Source organism: Ictalurus furcatus, chromosome 14, assembly GCF_023375685.1.
Source record: "Ictalurus furcatus strain D&B chromosome 14, Billie_1.0, whole genome shotgun sequence".
Classification (NCBI taxonomy): domain Eukaryota; kingdom Metazoa; phylum Chordata; class Actinopteri; order Siluriformes; family Ictaluridae; genus Ictalurus; species Ictalurus furcatus.
The window spans coordinates 18,331,941-18,349,446 of NC_071268.1; the positions used below are offsets into that span (position 1 = coordinate 18,331,941).

The following is a 17,506-nucleotide window of genomic DNA, read 5'->3' on the forward strand; positions in this document are numbered from 1 at the left end:
CATTTGAATAACAATAATGAAATCGTGCTTTTACCTAAAGATGGAGTGAGTGATGTTAAGTCAGAACATTTGTTAACAATATCAGTTTATCAAATATTATGGTAAAAAGTCAGACAGCCTAATTATAACTAACACGTGCTAGATGGATGTGCTTTCCCCACAAATGCTATAACAAAATGGACATTTGTCTAATCAGTTCAGTTATTAGACACCCACTTTCAAAATATCTCCAGTGCTTTTGTGACTCAGTCGGAATGAAATCATTAAATGCAGCCTTTTTCACTTTTGGAAAAGTGATTTAAAATACCTTTACTGCTGAGGTACGTGCAAAAGAGAACCATATTTTAGTTAAGGGAAGCCTGCAGATTTCTAAACTATATATAGTAGAAAATGTCACTCTCACCATGTTCAGGTTTTCTCAGGCCAAAATACATACTGAATTTTGCCAAAACACACCTTGATGATCCTCAAATCTTTTGGGAGACTGTTGTGTGGATTCGAAAGTGGAATTGTTTGGACGACAGTGGTCCCGTTACTTCTGGCATAAACAAAACACAGAATTCCACAAAAAGATCATCATACGTACGGTCAAGCATGGTGGTGGAAGTGTGATGGTGTGGGGATGCTTTGCTGCTTCAGGGCCTGGGCAACTTGCAATAATTGAGGGAAACATGAAGTCTGCTCTGTACAAGAAAATCCTAAAGGAGAATGTCCGGTCTTCAGTCCGTAAGGTGAAACTCAAACATAACTGGATTATGCAGCAAGACAATGATCCAAAGCATAGGAGTAAGTCCTAGTCCTAGAAATAATTGAAAGACTGATCTCCATGAAGCATTTGGATGTAGTTATTGCTGCTAAAGGTGGCTCAACCAGTTTAAGGGGGTAATTAGTTTTTCACATTGGTGATAGGTGTTGGATACTGGATTGTGTGTTTACTCAGGTTGCCTTTGTTTTATGTTGTATTTTGTTTGAAGATCTGAAACTATTTCTTATGAGAGATGCACAAAATCAGGAAATACCTTTTCACTGCACTGTATATGCTCAGTGGAGCATAAACAAATGATGTGCACAACAAACTATCAGTACAAAAAGGTGCCTCTACTTGTCGGTCATGATTCCTATCAGTTTCCTTCTTGAACTACCTTTTAGGCATTCCAGCCTAGGCATATGTTTTGTGGCTTTGGAAGGGACACTGTAGGGAGATGGTGAGAGGCTGTATTAATATTTGCTCAAATTTTCATTTCAGAGCAATTTCTAACTAAATGTCTAACACGATCATTTAATGACAGTGTTGTTTCAGTGGACGTTAATGCACTCCCAGGACACTGTGTACTCCAACAGAATGTTTGACCGATATGTTTGAACTACCTCAGGGGGCTGCAGCTCACCCAGAGAACGAGGAGCAGCAGCAGAGGCTGAGAGAAGCTGCAGAGGGTCTGCGAGTGGCCACCAATGCGGCAGCTCAGAACGCCATTAAAAAGAAACTGCTCAACAGACTGGAGGTGAGAGAGACATGTTACACAGCTGTCACCTTCTCTCAGTGTTCACTCTTTCTCTCACTACCTTTTACAATGCAGCTATTTCCACTAGCCTACAATTCTTTTGACCTTCTGATAGCATTATACACTGAGGAAGTTTCTTACTGTTATGAGGGTGGTTAATTAAGTTGAGGAATAAGGCCTGAGATGGAAACTATAGAGAATTAGAGAGCTATAATTAGAACTGTAGAGAATCCTTTTGAACTTGCTGTATATCAGTAGTATTTTTTTAGGAACTTGTTACGTAAACCGGAGGTGCCAATGTCTTCGGTTTAGCCTTAGCATTTATGATTTTGACTCCTTGCAAGAGACAACTGAAAATGAAAATGAAAATTGTCTGCTTTTTCACCTAAAACAGTGGTCAGACTAAACACAAATAAAATCGACTTGGTGGAGAACCCAGTTCACTGAAGGGGAAAGGACGTGGAATTAGTAGCAGTATTTACTTTCACTATGCGATGACTTTTGACTACATCTACGTTAATCCGGATACATTTGAAAACGCGTCTTTTTCTGTAGGTTTTCGCCTTCTGTCCACATGGCATTTCTGTCCAGCAAAAACCAAGCTTTTTGAAAACGCTCTTCCAAGTGGATTCATTTGAAAACGCCGTTTTCACATTGTAGTGTGGACTCAGAAAACGGAGATATTCAAAAATGATGTTTTTGCGATGTCATGCGATGCAGTCATGAGACCCATTCAACTCAAAACAAACAAGTGGACAGTGTTGAACTGTAGTTGTTCTGCCTGGTATCCAGTTTGATAGTGTTGTTAAAGATTAATATCACTTTGTACAACCTAAACAAACACCTGACGGAAATGACGCAGCCGAAGCTTATTACGTTTTTAAGCATGTGTATTACAGGGATGTTTCAGTGTGGACAAGCAGTCTCTGGAAGTCGTTTGAGAACGCCAGTGTCGACAGAGAACATTGTCAAATGAAAATGCAGTTTTCAGATCTATCCGGATTAATGTAGACAAAGCTTTATAAGTGAACTTTGACCTGTGAATTCACAAACCTCAGCCTTTTGAGCGAATAAAAAAAAAACAAAAGGGCTGCTCTGTGGTCTCTTTGGCCAGTAAAAGTGCAGGGTATAATGTATTCTCCATCATTTACACTGTTAACATGGAGCTGACCTGTCCACAAACACACACTATGGTTTTTTTGTGGTTAAATTCTGCTTGCTACGATTTAAAGGTGCATGTGACTGTTTTTGTAATCTCATTCCTAACCCCCCCCCGAAGGCATTCTGAACAATCCTGCCTGATCCCACCATTATTTTTATTTGTACCTCGCTGTGATTATTTTCTGACAAACATGGTCGGTTCTATTTGTTAAAATAGACCCTGACCAGGATATGCAGTTACTGGTGATGATGATAAAGCATTAAATATGTCTCTCGCAAGCATCGTATATGCACTCATGTTAACAAACATGACATTTCTTTGTCCCAGTTTCATATCTGACTACCCTCTCCCACCTTCAAGAAACCAAAAAAAACACCCACTTCTGTCACTTTTTTGTGGTTTCAGTGCACACCTGAAGTATACAGTGCACCTCTGTGTACAGTGCCTTTTAGAATAGTTGGCACCTTTCCTGAAAATGACCTAAAAATAAAACTGAGCAACACATGAAATGAGTGCCATTATGAAGTTTTAAAACATTACCGAGTATTTTCAACTCTCCTGTTGACACTGCTCTAATCCCGAGTCTCATGTGTTTCTGTCTGAGTAGGTTATTTAACTGGATATTTCCAGTAAAAATGTCTATCTCTTCTGGGACTTCTCTCCTCCAGAGGGATCTGCCAATATGCCTTCTCATTGACAACAAATATGGCATTGTTCTGATGGCCTCTTTTTGCCCTCCATCTGTCTTCCTACAGAATGTGGAATATCCCTGCTTCCTGCATTTGGCTGTGGCTTCAAAAAGCTCATCATGAATATCTGTATTCATTTACCTCCACACGCATGCAGCGCTGTGTGTGTTAGGACTGTTTGAATATACGAATCAAAAGAGGGATCCACATAGTAAAAGAAAGTTGAATGCAGTGTTTGTCACAAAATAAAGGATGGGCAGCTCAGGTGTGTGTGTGTGTGTGTGTGGAACAGATTAGGGCTCTGAACCTGTAAAATATAATTGGTTCAGAAGGAAGATGTGTAACACAGAATAGATTCACTTGTATTTACAAGCTTATGTGTGCGTTTACTTTGTTTCAGCTGTGCTGTAGTATTAATGGGTAATGTTTTATTTATTTGGATTAGATTGCTGCCAAGCAGGCTGCAGCAGCAGCTACCCAGACCATCGCAGCTGCTCAGAATGCAGCTGCCTCCAACAAGAACACCGCATCCCAGCAGCAGCTAGTGCACAGCTGTAAGGTATTGTGGCTGTGAATTTTGTTCAATTCATTACCGTCAGCGTGTTCATTATTAGCATTCATTACTTTAACTAATTGGTTACTTCTGTAAGATTAGAAATGCTGCATTGAATGATGAGATATTCCGCAAGTATGTTTTCTCTGATGTGTGTGGTGGTGTGTGTTTCTGAAGGCCGTAGCAGATCACATCCCTCAGCTGGTGCAGGGCATGAGAAGTAGCCAGGCCCAGCCGGAGGATCTGAGCGCCCAGCTGGCCCTTATCATCGCCAGTCAGAGTTTTTTACAGGTGCAGCTCAAACCCCAGCACTCATTACTGACCTATTCTGTTTACGCTTTTCTTTTCTGTCAGGATTTTTTTTTTTTTTTTTTATCTTAAACAAGCATAAAGATGCTAAAGATTACCTTGTCTTTGCTGCTTTAGCATTTACACATCTTAAGCATTGATTCAGAGTTTTTGTTTCGGCTTGTTTCATCCCAAAGCCGGGCGGTAAGATGGTTACTTCGGCAAAGTCGGCCGTCCCGACTGTAACAGACCAGGCAGCAGCTATGCAACTGGGACAATGCGCCAAGAACCTGGCCACCTGCCTGGCAGAGCTCAGGACAGCTGCACAGAAGGTCTATTTTCTCACATCCCTCACATCCATTCACCTGGGATTGCACAAAGAAAGATATTTTAAGTTGCTCTGCTATCTGACTAGGAACAAATGAACACTAATTAACCAAACTAGAAAGGGCTGCCTGAGCTAGCATGTTTTAGGCCAGTGGATGTTCTAGGCTAATTACTGTCATGCCGCGGCTTCCTATAATAACGTCGGACATTAATTAAGTCACCGTTATTATTTTCGGGCTTGCAGAATGTTATCATGTCAATGATTACCTGCATTCAGGCATTGTGGCAGAATGTGTGTGCTAAGAATTTAATGAATGTATCAGAGAAGTGGAGTGCAGAAAAGAAATTTAGCATACTTGGTTTACATAGCACAGGAACGTGGTGTCTTGTGAATAGTTGCCCTGTTCCAAGCACATCATGCTATAAGACCCGACTCTGCAGAACAGCCCCAACTAAATCTTGGGGGAAATATTGGCCGTTGTAAACCGTCCAAATGCTACAGAACTCCCAGTGTAAATGTAAAAATTGTTCTAAAGCAGCTAATTTGGATGAATAAGAAATCTGTATTGCCTTTGTGTAGTTACTCGTGAATGGAATTAATTGTGATTTTGTTATTTTGATGTTTTGAAACCATTGTTATAAAAGGATAATGTCATTTTTTTGTTGTTGTTGTGGTATTTCATGTTGTAATATGGCCTTTTAACAGGCTGCGTCGCACTCTGTATTGTAGTGAGAATTGCATTGTGAAGGTTTCTCCTGATTTAGGCTCATGAAGCATGTGGGCCTCTGGAGATAGATTCAGCTCTCAGCACTGTCCAGACCTTGAAGAATGAACTCCAGGATGCCAAGATGGCTGCATTTGATGGACAACTCAAACCGCTACCTGGCGAATCGGTGTGTTTGTGTGCGTCTGTGTGTGTATGTCCATCTTTGTGTCAGTCTCTGGCTGTTTGTGTCCATGTCTGAGTCTATGTGTTTGTGTGTGTAAATCATTTTGAGCCTAGCCTGAAGCTGTGTAGGCTACATGCAGTGACTATGTGTGACTTTTTGTATTTGTGCAGCTGGAGAAATGTGCTCAGGACCTGGGGAGCACCTCCAAGGCTGTGGGCTCTTCCATGGCTCAGCTGCTCACCTGTGCTGCCCAGGGCAATCAACACTACACTGGTATGTCAGTCCATATGTTTGGAAACCTTTTGTTTGCTAAAAATCAATACTAAAATTATATTTTTAAAAAACACATACAAGTTGCAGAGTTTATGCAGAGGTGTCGGTGATCACTGTGAATGTAAAATAAACAAGTTATTATTCCTATGCAGGCACACATGCTATTCAGATAATCCACAAGCATCTGAAAGGGTTTGTGTTTTCTCGAAATGTTGTTCGTATTGCTGATGATTAAGAACACAAATGTTACAAATGAACTAGTGAGTCTCCAAGTCAGTCTTGGTGCAGTGGGACAAGAACACAACATTAAGCACTTGACATAATGTCATTTGCTTGAACAGAGCATGAATTATTTTCTTTACAGATGTTGAACCTTTGTCCTATGTAGTTTAAATACACACTTGCAGCATTTTTTTTTTTTTGCATTAGCATCCTATCAGTGTCTAAAAGACAGTTTAACGTTCAAGTGCCAAAATTTCTGGCTGTGAAGCATCTACTGGTGCTCTCTTGTGTGTGCTTTTTCACCCTCTTCATGGGCGTGTTGGCTCGTCCCAGTCTGTTTGCAGAGCCACCGTAGCCCTGGGGTGCAGCTCCCCTTTCTCATTAATCTTATTTTCACTACATTTAACATAGCATCAGCAATCCGGGGCTATTTCCTGAATAATGCAGTTTGATGCGATTTGCCAGTGTTCATGGTCAGCCTTTTCTGTCTTGTAGGATGAGGAAAGGACAGTAGTTCCACTTCGACCTGTCCCTTAATGAGGCTAGTGTGGTGAGCACTAAAAGCGTTTGATAGGAGGCTGATTAGCAAATTAGGATTAGTAAAGAATCTCTTGAGTGGGCTGTGTTTCTGCTCTTGTTTGGGTATATTTGGGCATGTTTATGAGTTCAGACTGTACACAGTAAGCAGTTGAAAAACAAAACTGTTACAAGGAATGAAATCTCTTAAGTGTTCTGGGGTAGTGGTAGAAAATTGGGGAACATTAAGTATAATGATGGAATTTATGCGTGTGTGTTCAGGTGTGGCCGCAAGGGAGACGGCCCAGGCTCTGCGAACTCTGGCGCAGGCTGCACGTGGAGTGGCTGCGTGCAATGCGGAGAGGCAGTCTGCAGCCGCCATGTTGGATTCAGCCAGTCATGTAATGGAGGGCTCGACCATGCTAATCCACGAGGCCCAGCAGGCCCTGGTGTGCCCTGGAGACGCAGAGAGCCAACAGAGACTAGCGCAGGTCAAATATCATACTCAGTCTTCACTGCTTCAGCCCTGGTGTTTTTTTTGTTTGTTTTTATTTAAGCATTTCTGCTATAACGTCTTGCCTATTATGAAATTCTGAAAACTTTCGCCTTATACAGGTCAAGTGAGGGGGGGAAAGATTTTGGGGTTTTTTTTTTTGGTTTTTTTTGTTTTTTGAGGAAATGTCCTGCATTCCACTGCCTCGATTTGACTCTCACTCCTGTCTTGTTCTCTTTCTTGGTTATACTCTCTCTCACTTCTCAGTAGTATTTGGAAAGTAGCACACTGCCCTATTTCAGTGCAATTATGCCCTGTTAATCAAGTTGTTGTCTATTAGCTACTCTGCACTCTGAGACCTGATATCTGGAATGCTGCAACATTTTCTCCTGATTTGCGGTGGCACCTTTGGGAGATAAACATATTGTTTGGCATATGTATATGACAGTGGCATAAATTAAGAAACATGAATTGCTCTGCTCTGGGTCTGATTAGCATTTTAGATTCTTCCCCTTAGGGCATAGAGCTGTTAGGATGCAATGGTGTACTGTCAGAACAATAACTGTGTGTGTGTGTGTGTGTGTGTGTGTGTGTGTGTGTGTTTCAGGTAGCAAAGGCTGTGTCTCACTCTCTGAATAACTGTGTAAACTGTTTGCCGGGACAGAAAGACGTAGACATGGCTCTGAGGAGCATTGGAGAAGCCAGCAAGAAACTTCTGGTGGAAAATGTGAGTCTTTATTGTTTTATCTGAAACACATTTGTTATCACTGATAATTCATTAGCTCACTTTACTGGCCTAATCCAACCCATGCAAAAGTCAGACACTCTGAAGAACTGATGTCTGGTGGTGTTTTAAGAACTGATGTAACCCTTTGAGTATGACAATATAGTATTGAATCTGTTGACCAGTTGTTTGATTTTCTTTGGATTTTCTTTTAATGTTGTGGCATCATTTGTTCTATTGTGGTTGTGCTGGAAACAGGAAATCATATCAATAACATTGAAGTAGGCAAAGTATCTATATTTTAATAAATACATGTTTAAAATGGAGGGGGGGGGTTGTATTTGGGCGTTGTGGCTTAGTGGTTAGCATGTTTGCCTTGTAACTGTGCTTCAGGGGTTTCCTCTTGGTAGTCCTGTTTCCTTCCCCTATCCAAAGACACGTGTTGTAGGCTGATTGGCGTTTGCAAATTGCTTGTAGTGTATGAATGTGTGTGTGATTGTGCCCTGTGATGGGTTGGCACTACGTCCAGGGTGTCCCCTGCCTTGGTCCCAGAGTTCCCTGAGATAGGCTCCAGCCTCCTCGCAACCCTGTGTAGGATAAGCAGTAATGGAAAAAAATGGTTGGATGGATGTTTTAATATGTTAATATTTGTACAAATATATTTTACAATATAGGCCTACCAATTGTCAGAATTTCATAGGGGAGAAAGTACAGAGCATCACGATATGTTTGGGTGGTACAGGGAGCAGTAGGTAACGGTGCCGTCCCACAGCTCCAGGGTTTCCTCTGTGTTCTCCAGTTACCTCCCCCTTTCCAAAACATGGCAGTAGGTGGACTGGCTATGGTAAATTGCCCCGGTGTGAATGAGTGTGTGAATGTGTGTGCATGCATGGTGCTCTGTGATGGATTGGTGTCCCATCCACTGGTTCTGGTTCTCCCACTCGGCGAAACCTAGGGAGCAATTTAGTGTGGACAGTCCACCTACTGACGTTGTTGGGCAATTTGAGGAAAACCAGAGAACCCACAGGAAAGAAGCAGGGAGTACAGCATATGGCTACATGATTAAATGAAAATCATTCATAAAAGCAAGCCCACAGGAGTTTGTAAAGTACACTCTGCAGAATTATTTGACATTGAGCTTGTATTTGTGTAAAGTCCACAGAGAAAACACACATAATGGTCTATATTGGTAGACATAATACATTTCCATCGGAGAGGAAGTACTGGAAATTAATGTCTTGGTTTAACGGGAACACTATACACATGTTTGGGGGGGGGGGGGGTTATAGGAGTAGGAGTCTCCTGTTACATATCTTCACCACAGCACTGTTTCAGCCTCTGTGTCTCTGTGCAGTTGCCTCCATGCTCCAAGTCATTCCAGGAGGCTCAAACTGACCTGAACCACACAGCTGCTGAGCTGAACCATTCTGCTGGAGAAGTGGTGCACTCAACACGCGGCACCAGCAGCCAGCTTGCTGTGGCCTCTGGAAAATTCAGTCAGGACTTTGACGAGTTCCTGGACGCCGGCATTGAGATGGCTGGACACACTCAGGTACAAGTCTAATAGTGCACGACCCATTTCTGCCTGGAACGAGCCAGTGACCTCAAACAGAACAGCTGGCTTTCATGCTACATTAACTTATAAAGACTATTTCATAGTTAAAAGGCATCAAGTGTAACTGTCAGGTTTATTCTCTGTGGTTACTCGTGTGTGATTTTTAGAATATAATTCATAACTTCATAACAAATTACACACATTAATGGCATATTTTATAATATAAAAGTGTGCTCTGACACTTTTATAATGTCTAGTTACATTCAAGTAAATTCTGAAGCAAATGTACCAAAAATCTGGACCGTTATTAACAATAAAATTTCCACAGCAGGGAGTCCACTTTTGCCTAATCTTCTGCAGTTGCTTTTGTTTATTTTGGTCCAGGTCCTAGACAGTCCACCTTTCAAACCTGCAATAATGGTACAAGCAAATTTTGTTAAATTTTCGTGCCAGACACGGGTCAGGAAAGTGTTGGGCATTCATGTAAAAAAAAAAAAAAAAAAAAACTAATATATTATCATAAACAAATTATAGATCATGAAGATCTTCAAATAAATTGATTCACTGAGGCTCAAAGTGGTATTAAGCAGCTGTGAAATGTTTTAGATTCATTTCTTAATTAGACCTCCTCGTTTAATTCATTTAGGCACACGATCATCCCCGGGAGCACAGGAGACACTCCATCAGTGAACCCTTGATGATGTTCTTGTTCTGCTTATTTTGCTCATTAATTTGGAGAGATGGGTTGGGGAAGAAGGGTGATGGAGCATGACATGCCCAATAAGAGTGAGTGAGGGATGGGGAGGGAGGAGAGGACTGGCAGCACAGTCTAATAATAATAAACATGAACTTGTGCTGCTACGCAGTGCTTAATGTAGACAGTTTTGTTTCAGTATAGCACCACTGAAGATGCTCAGAATTCATCAATTTAAAAAAAACATCAATGGCCTGCACGTTTAAAACCTGTTTACTAGTATTTCTTTCCAGGGAAACCATTCCCTACTGTGTTGTCTTTGCTATTTCACCACACTGCCCAAAAAAAAGCATACTATCATGTGAGCTGAATATTTGTGATTACTTTTTCTTTTACTTTTCAGTCCAAAGATGACCAAATGCAGGTGATTGGCAATCTGAAGAACATCTCAATGGCCTCCAGCAAGCTGCTGCTGGCTGCCAAATCGCTGTCTGTGGATCCTGGAGCTGCTAATGCCAAGAATCTTCTCGCAGCTGCAGCAAGGTAAGTGGATTGTAGTTGGCAGTTATGTGCATCATCATCATCATAAACTTTCCAACCCGATGGCGAGAGCCAGTGAAATCTAGTCAAAAGTGGCAAAAACCACAAGGCCTTTATACTTTTAAGTACAAAAGGAGAATTTGGAAATGAGGAGTGTGTTCTATCTGGAGCCAAGTGTGCAGCATCTGAGCCTGTTTCACTGCCCGAGGGTGTGAAATTGCCTCAGGTGGACGAGAGAGACAGATGCACCACTGGGCTTTCTGCTTTATTGATTTCTCTCTCCTTAATGAGGGAAATGGAGGATAAGATTCATGCACGTAGATCTGTGCGTGTGTGTTGGACTTGAGTTATAGCAATGCATGAGGAAGTACAAATTTAAAGATCAGTAAGACTTATGAGGATCAGTTGGTGTCGGCATAGCACAACTGAGAGCTTTGTAGTGCTTATTTCTGGAAATGTGGTGTGTTTTTTATAATATGCTATGTGCAATGTGTTTCAGAGCTGTTACTGAGAGCATTAACCAGCTCATCACGCTGTGTACTCAGCAGGCACCTGGCCAGAAGGAGTGTGATAATGCTTTACGTGAGCTAGAGGTTAGCAAATACATTTCAACCTCGTGTTTTATATGAGCACCACAGAGATGCAAAATGATGCCTGTAGCTGCATCCTGTATCTGTTTGGGGCAACAAATATCCGATTTATATTTAAACATAACCTTTAAAACAAAAAAAAAATTACTTTTTTATGCACTCAAGTTCATAATTCATCTCAACTAGGGATGTGTCCGGGACAATTTTTTAAATCTCACTCACTGTTATTATTTTTGTTTGTATCAGTGCGTGATATTTTTTAACAAATTTAGTTGGTTCTATTTCCCAGGACAGGAACAAACTAGTAGCTGAATTTAAACTGCCAATGCATCTGTGCGTTAATCAGTGTCATCTTTTATGTCCCACAAGCTTCAAATATGACTGCTTGCTCATGTGTCTAATATGTGCTATTCATATCTGTAAGCATATCTGCTTAGAACACATAATAGGTTCATTTTGAATAATGTATTGTTATATCATCCCTCATACACACACACACACACACACGCACACACACACACGCACACACACACACAGTGTTCTTTTTTTCTTTATAGTGACCCCTGCTGGATTATTCATCTGGTTGTGGCTGTCATATTGACTCATGGAACCTAGAGCTCAAATTCCTTGCAATATTGAGGGATATTGAAATATTAGCCATTTGATCACTAGACTCAGTAGGGACAGAAATGAGTCATCATCTCAACATCCCTGTGATATCTTTTGCTCTGTTCTCTTTCTTCAGGCGGTTAGAGGAATGCTAGATAACCCCAATGAACCTGTCAGTGATCTCTCCTACTTTGATTGCATTGAGAGTGTAATGGAGAACTCCAAGGTAAAAACTTCTATATTGCATTGACACTGTGTAAAATAAGGGTATCTTGCACTATACATACTGTAAGGAGTAGAGACCTATATACCTTGTTGTGTATATCAGGTGCTGGGAGAGTCCATGGCAGGTATTTCGCAACACTGTAAGACAGGAGACGTTCCGGCCTTTGGGGAGTGTGTGGGTGTGGCATCCAAAGCACTGTGTGGACTGACCGAGGCAGCCGGCCAGGTGAGTGCACCAAAAAAGCTCGTCATTCTTTTGTCTGGCGTTAAAAAGACTGTCTGATGTATCTGATCCACATTTCCTGATTACCTTCACACAACTATTTGGTTACGTTCTTGCATAAGCATTCATATAATTAGAGACCAAAGACAGCTGAATATTTTTAAAAGACTCTAAAGGAGCTACGCAAATTTAGATGATCTGTGTTCCAGTTAAATTTTTCCTACAGTAAGTTCTTTACACTGGGAAGACTGCATTATTTTGGTATTCTAGGGCTGCGCGAATATAAATTAGTGTACCCATGATGTGTCACAGTTAGACTGACCTGGGTTCCTTGGATCAAAATGAATTGTTCTGCCCTGTTTGGGTCATGACAATGCTATGGTTTAAAAAAAAAAAAAAAAAAAAAAAATGAAAACTCAATGAGTTTCTCACAGAACAAAACAGTGTTTTTTACAGTGCTAATTTGCATATTACAGGCTTTTATGTAAAACAATTATTGCAATAATTATTAATAAACTATATATATATGTGTGTGTGTGTGTGTGTGTGTGTGTGTATATATATATATATATATATATATATATATATATATATATATATATATATATATATATATATATATAAATAATATCTTGTGAATATTCTCATTTTCTGATTATGACTTGATTTGCTTTATAAAAATTGTGGAAAAACCTTCTGTACTTATTAACACCTTTCTCAAACCATTAGTGCATAAAACATTATTACGGTTCAGAGAAAATCAACACTCAACCTAATTTTTCTCTTTCTCTGGTCTGTAGGCATCATATCTGGTGGGTGTGTCAGATCCTAACAGTCAGTCAGGCCATCAGGGATTGGTGGACCCCATCCAGTTCGCCAAAGCTAACCAGGCCATTCAGATGGCATGTCAGAGCCTGGTAGACCCTGCAAGTAGTCCCTCCCAGGTGACAAATTAGCCTTTAGTTTTAACCCCCTGCCTTTTTAATAGATTACAGGGGTGGACAGATCAGTAGCATGGGTGCCTGGAACAAGCAAGTTTTGTGGGGGTTTTTTTTCCTTTCTTATTTGCCTGGTGAACAATTAGGTTGAACAACCAAAAAAAATACTCCTTTCACAAAATGAATATTATTAATTTAGTATATAGATATGTTTAAACAATGCATTTCATTGTGGTGTGACAAGCCTCAATGCTGTAACTGTACCTGACTCAAAAAATAGCCAGACTCAAACAGTCTTTTACATGCATTAAGAGGATGGAAAACCACATCTCATAGCTGACACTTTGGCTAACAACTTGCTGATTTAAAAAAAAAAAAAAAAAAAAAAAATTTACTGAGAATAATTTTGAGGACACTTGTTTCTTTCCATTAGTATTAATTATTAATGTGCCTTTTTATTTTTTAGCCATAGTCAATTTTCCCAGTAACCAGAACTGGGCAATGTATTGCCGTTGCAGCAAATTTTGTGTGTGTGTTATATATTGAGATCTTAAATGAACAATTTTGTGACCCTTACTAGACAAAGCAGATAAAATGTGTTTTTCATGGTTATATTTCCCTGAATAGGTTCTGTCAGCAGCCACGATTGTAGCCAAGCACACTTCAGCTCTCTGCAATGCCTGTCGTCTAGCGTCATCCAAAACCGCTAATCCTGTCGCCAGGAGACATTTTGTGCAGTCAGCCAAAGAAGTGGCCAACACCACGGCTAACCTTGTCAAAACTATTAAGGTAAGATTAGAGTTAGTGCTTTTTTTTTTTCTTCTTTTTTTTTAATTAACTATAGTAGTAATAGTGAATGATGCATTTGCTTTTCTAGTTTTGCAAGTAAAATATTGTTATTGGTAATAAAATGTGGAGGGGATTTTTTTTTGTCCATCCCCCCTGCCCCTTCTCAAAGGCCCTGGATGGAGATTTTTCCGATGAGAACCGCGAAAAATGTCGTGTTGCCACGGCCCCCCTCATACAGGCAGTGGAGAATCTCGCCACATTTGCTTCTAACCCAGAGTTCGCCAGCATTCCTGCTCAGATAAGCAACGAGGTGAGATAATGTCATCCAGTAGCACATCAGATGCCTTATTTATGGTGTGTTACTGAAAGCTGCCTTTTTTAAAGAGCATTTTCTCATGAAAATTACAGCAGGTCCTTGCTAGCTCTTAGCCTCAGACTGCTCCTTTGTCTGTTGATTTCTGTTGAGAATGCACTATAAAATGGCCTTTCTGACTGCTCCCATAGCCTTTATGAATAAGTAGGTGACTTGAGTACCTTTGATCTATTACCTTTAATCCTGTGCCAAAGCAAAGTGGCTGCTCTCAGTTTCAGAAGAACAAGGCAGCAGTAGTTTGATGAGCCACTTCCTTTTCGTAGTCAGGGAATTACTCAAGGTGAAATTGCGGTCGTCTTCATTTTTACAGTGTTTGTAAAACACACTTCCTCTGCTTTTACAAGGTTTATCACCACAGTTTGGCGGCGAGCCTGTTGAGGTAGAGGTTGTCGGTGGAGGATCTAGAAAACATGGAGTTGTGTGAATATCTAAGAGCAACTGACTTTAGACTTTTAGATGTGTAGTTTCAGTTGGTATTCGTGTATTTTTTTTAAAAAAAATTTAAATTAAAGTTTTTTTTTTGTTTGTTTGTTTTTTTTTTTTTTCCTTTGGTGACTCTTTATAGGAATTAACCCTGAACGTGATCCGAGTTTTGCTAAAAACTGTCCAGGAAATGTGTGTGGACTTAAGTGGTGGAGCAAAATAATCTTTGAATTATTTAATTTGTTGTTTGTTTGTATATCCTTCCTTTCCAGGGCTCGGCAGCTCAGGAGCCAATCCTGCGCTCGGCTCGTTCTATGCTGGACAGCTCCACCCAGCTGTTGAAAAGTGCTCGCTCTCTCATCCTCAACCCTAAAGACCCACCTACATGGTCAGTCTTGGCAGGCCATTCTCGCACCGTGTCGGACTCCATTAAGAGCCTCATCACCGCCATCAGGTTTGTGCACTTTTCTCCATTTTTTTTTTTCACCATGGAAATCACAGAGATCAAAGTTATTTCTTCATGCTGACACTTGCAGTCCTTGAGGTTTAGATCCTCACAGTCATGGATCAAATACACTGTATACTAATACAAATATATCTGTGGCCAAAGGTACGAAAGAGCAAAGTTGGCTCTCCCCTGTCAATCACTGACACTATCCAATTGTGGGTGTCTGTAAGCTCAGAGGGTAAATAGTGCTTTCTTCTGGGTGTGTTCTGCTGAATAATTGATATAGCATAAGCAGCAGTTTGAAAAGATGTAGTGTTTGGTAGCTGTTGTGTAGGGGGGAACTAGTTAATGTGTTGGAATTTGCGTTATTATTTTTTTTTAAAGCTCTTCATGGTCTGTGGTCCCTCTTTGTTGAATTCCAGTCACTTTTGAATGCGCAAAGATCCATGAGATCTACCTCACAAGATCACAGTTAAAACTCAAGGGTGACCGAGAAGTGCTGTCTGCACCCCTGGACTCTGATACAGTGTACCAAACCCCCTACTGTTCAAGAATTTAAATATAGTCTTAAAACATGTATGCTGTGGCATTTGCACAGGCTCGCTTGGTGCTATTTGTATATATTGCTGTTTTTGTGTTTTATTGTTTAATGTTTTATTAATTTATATGATATTATGGCCGCTGTTTTATTTCTTGTACCATGTTGTTTCATGTGCAGTACAATGTGAATCGGTACTTTATAAATAAATAAATTCGTTTTTAATTAAATAACCAAATTGGGAGGAAATGAGGGGGAAACGTACATTTGAGTAGGCTTTATATAGAAACTCAGGGTTGCTCTAATTCCCCCTTCCCACTGTCAGCCAGAGTGAAAGAGTGGTGGAAGAAATCATTCATGCATTGTCATACTTACAATGTAGAAGCTTGCTGTAGAAGCTTGCATATTTTAGGAATCAGCAAAAAATAGAAATGTTCCATAAGATATAGATATACAGTGTGTGTGTGGGTGAATCATACATGTACACTGTGTTGTGACTTTCGTGTTATGACTTTCTTTCCATTTTACTCTGATGTGGAATATCAGTCTTTACATTTCAGTTTCACTGTAATCTGTTTCTCAGTTGTGAGTTTCCGTGGACTGTGGAAAACATATAATAGCAATTCACCACATCTTTTTTTTTTTTTTGCTGTTTGTCATTTTTGTTTAGTTAAGATTTGCTGTTTTCACTGGCAGATGCAATGGCTTCCATATATTATTACAGTACTCTCAATAGTACTGCGGGGGCCGCAGGCAACTGTAAAACTGTGTCGGATAAGCTCTTATTTTGTGCCATTTTATGCATAAAGCACCTAATATTCTATATTGTGGTGTGACGCATCGTTTATGTTTCTCTTAAAAGAATACGATTGTCCAACAGTCGATGTTTATCTCCATAGTCACAGCTAAATAGCTGCCTTAGTCAAATTGCACAGAGCTGTGCAGTGGTGCTCAGTGTTTCTATGTTCATGGTATGCCTTTGGAGATTTAGTGGATTGAGTGAACTGATTTGAGATCAGGCAGTAGTCCATGTTAATGTTTCTTGTGCACATAGAGCTGATTTGAGATCAGGCAGTAGTCCATGTTAATGTCTTTTGTGCATGTAGACAGGCTGATTTGAGATCAGATACCAGTCTATAAGGGTGTGCTCTCAGCCAACAGCCTGCTCAACAGGATCAGTATCAGCAGAAGGGATCTGTGACCACTTGGCTGCCCTCCAGCTCCATTGTCCTTCCAATACATCCAATTGCAATTGGCGCACAGCCAATGGGTGCATATTAGTGTGTGTATTTGAGTGGGTGCTTAGAAATGGTTGCGTCTGCACTAATTCCCTTACTTTTTGCAACTGTAATGTATCTAATGTCTTGATGGAATAGTACGAAAGGCAAGAGTCAGCACCATCTCCCTCTTTATGTTGCTACAGGGACAAGGCTCCAGGTCAGCGGGAGTGTGATCACAGCATCGACAGCATCAACAAGTGCATCCGAGACATAGAGCAAGCCTCCTTAGCTGCCGTGGGCCAGAGTCTGCCATGCAGAGACGACATCTCATTAGAGGTGCTAAAATGCATCAGTCTGTATGTCATCTGCCTATAAGTGTTTGTTTCCACATGATCAGGTGCTGGAAATATTCCTCCTATTCACTGGGTATGGAGTTGTCCTTCTGCTGATGAGCAGGTGTTGTAGCAGCTTTGTTGATTTGGGACAGTGCCAGCATTCTAGCTAATGTGGCTGTATTGGTGATTGTGCAGGCTGTGCAGGAGCAGGTGACCTCGGCCGTGCAGGAAATCGGCCATCTGATTGAACCCATCTCCACCGCAGCCCGTGGGGAGGCCGCACAGCTTGGACACAAGGTCACACACACTTGCACATATACACACTGGCCTTTTCACATAGCAAATGTCTCCTGTGGTATACATCAT

The 17,506-nt window shown here is 40.7% G+C and overlaps 1 protein-coding gene across 2 annotated transcripts in view; it reads left to right on the forward strand.

Moving 5' to 3' along the window:
* The window catches only part of tln2b (talin 2b), a 127,829-nt gene that overhangs the window by 80,356 nt on the left and 29,967 nt on the right, over positions 1-17,506 (forward strand). For both annotated transcript variants that reach the window (XM_053642244.1, XM_053642245.1), the window contains exons 22-40: positions 1,374-1,502; positions 3,799-3,912; positions 4,084-4,197; positions 4,392-4,526; positions 5,287-5,415; positions 5,583-5,685; positions 6,706-6,914; positions 7,524-7,643; positions 8,995-9,192; positions 10,293-10,432; positions 10,929-11,022; positions 11,765-11,854; positions 11,957-12,079; positions 12,877-13,020; positions 13,642-13,803; positions 13,973-14,113; positions 14,872-15,053; positions 17,009-17,141; positions 17,336-17,437. In XM_053642244.1, the coding sequence (XP_053498219.1) occupies positions 1,374-1,502; positions 3,799-3,912; positions 4,084-4,197; positions 4,392-4,526; positions 5,287-5,415; positions 5,583-5,685; positions 6,706-6,914; positions 7,524-7,643; positions 8,995-9,192; positions 10,293-10,432; positions 10,929-11,022; positions 11,765-11,854; positions 11,957-12,079; positions 12,877-13,020; positions 13,642-13,803; positions 13,973-14,113; positions 14,872-15,053; positions 17,009-17,141; positions 17,336-17,437 (2,562 nt within the window). The remainder of the gene's footprint in view (positions 1-1,373; positions 1,503-3,798; positions 3,913-4,083; positions 4,198-4,391; positions 4,527-5,286; positions 5,416-5,582; positions 5,686-6,705; positions 6,915-7,523; positions 7,644-8,994; positions 9,193-10,292; positions 10,433-10,928; positions 11,023-11,764; positions 11,855-11,956; positions 12,080-12,876; positions 13,021-13,641; positions 13,804-13,972; positions 14,114-14,871; positions 15,054-17,008; positions 17,142-17,335; positions 17,438-17,506) is intronic.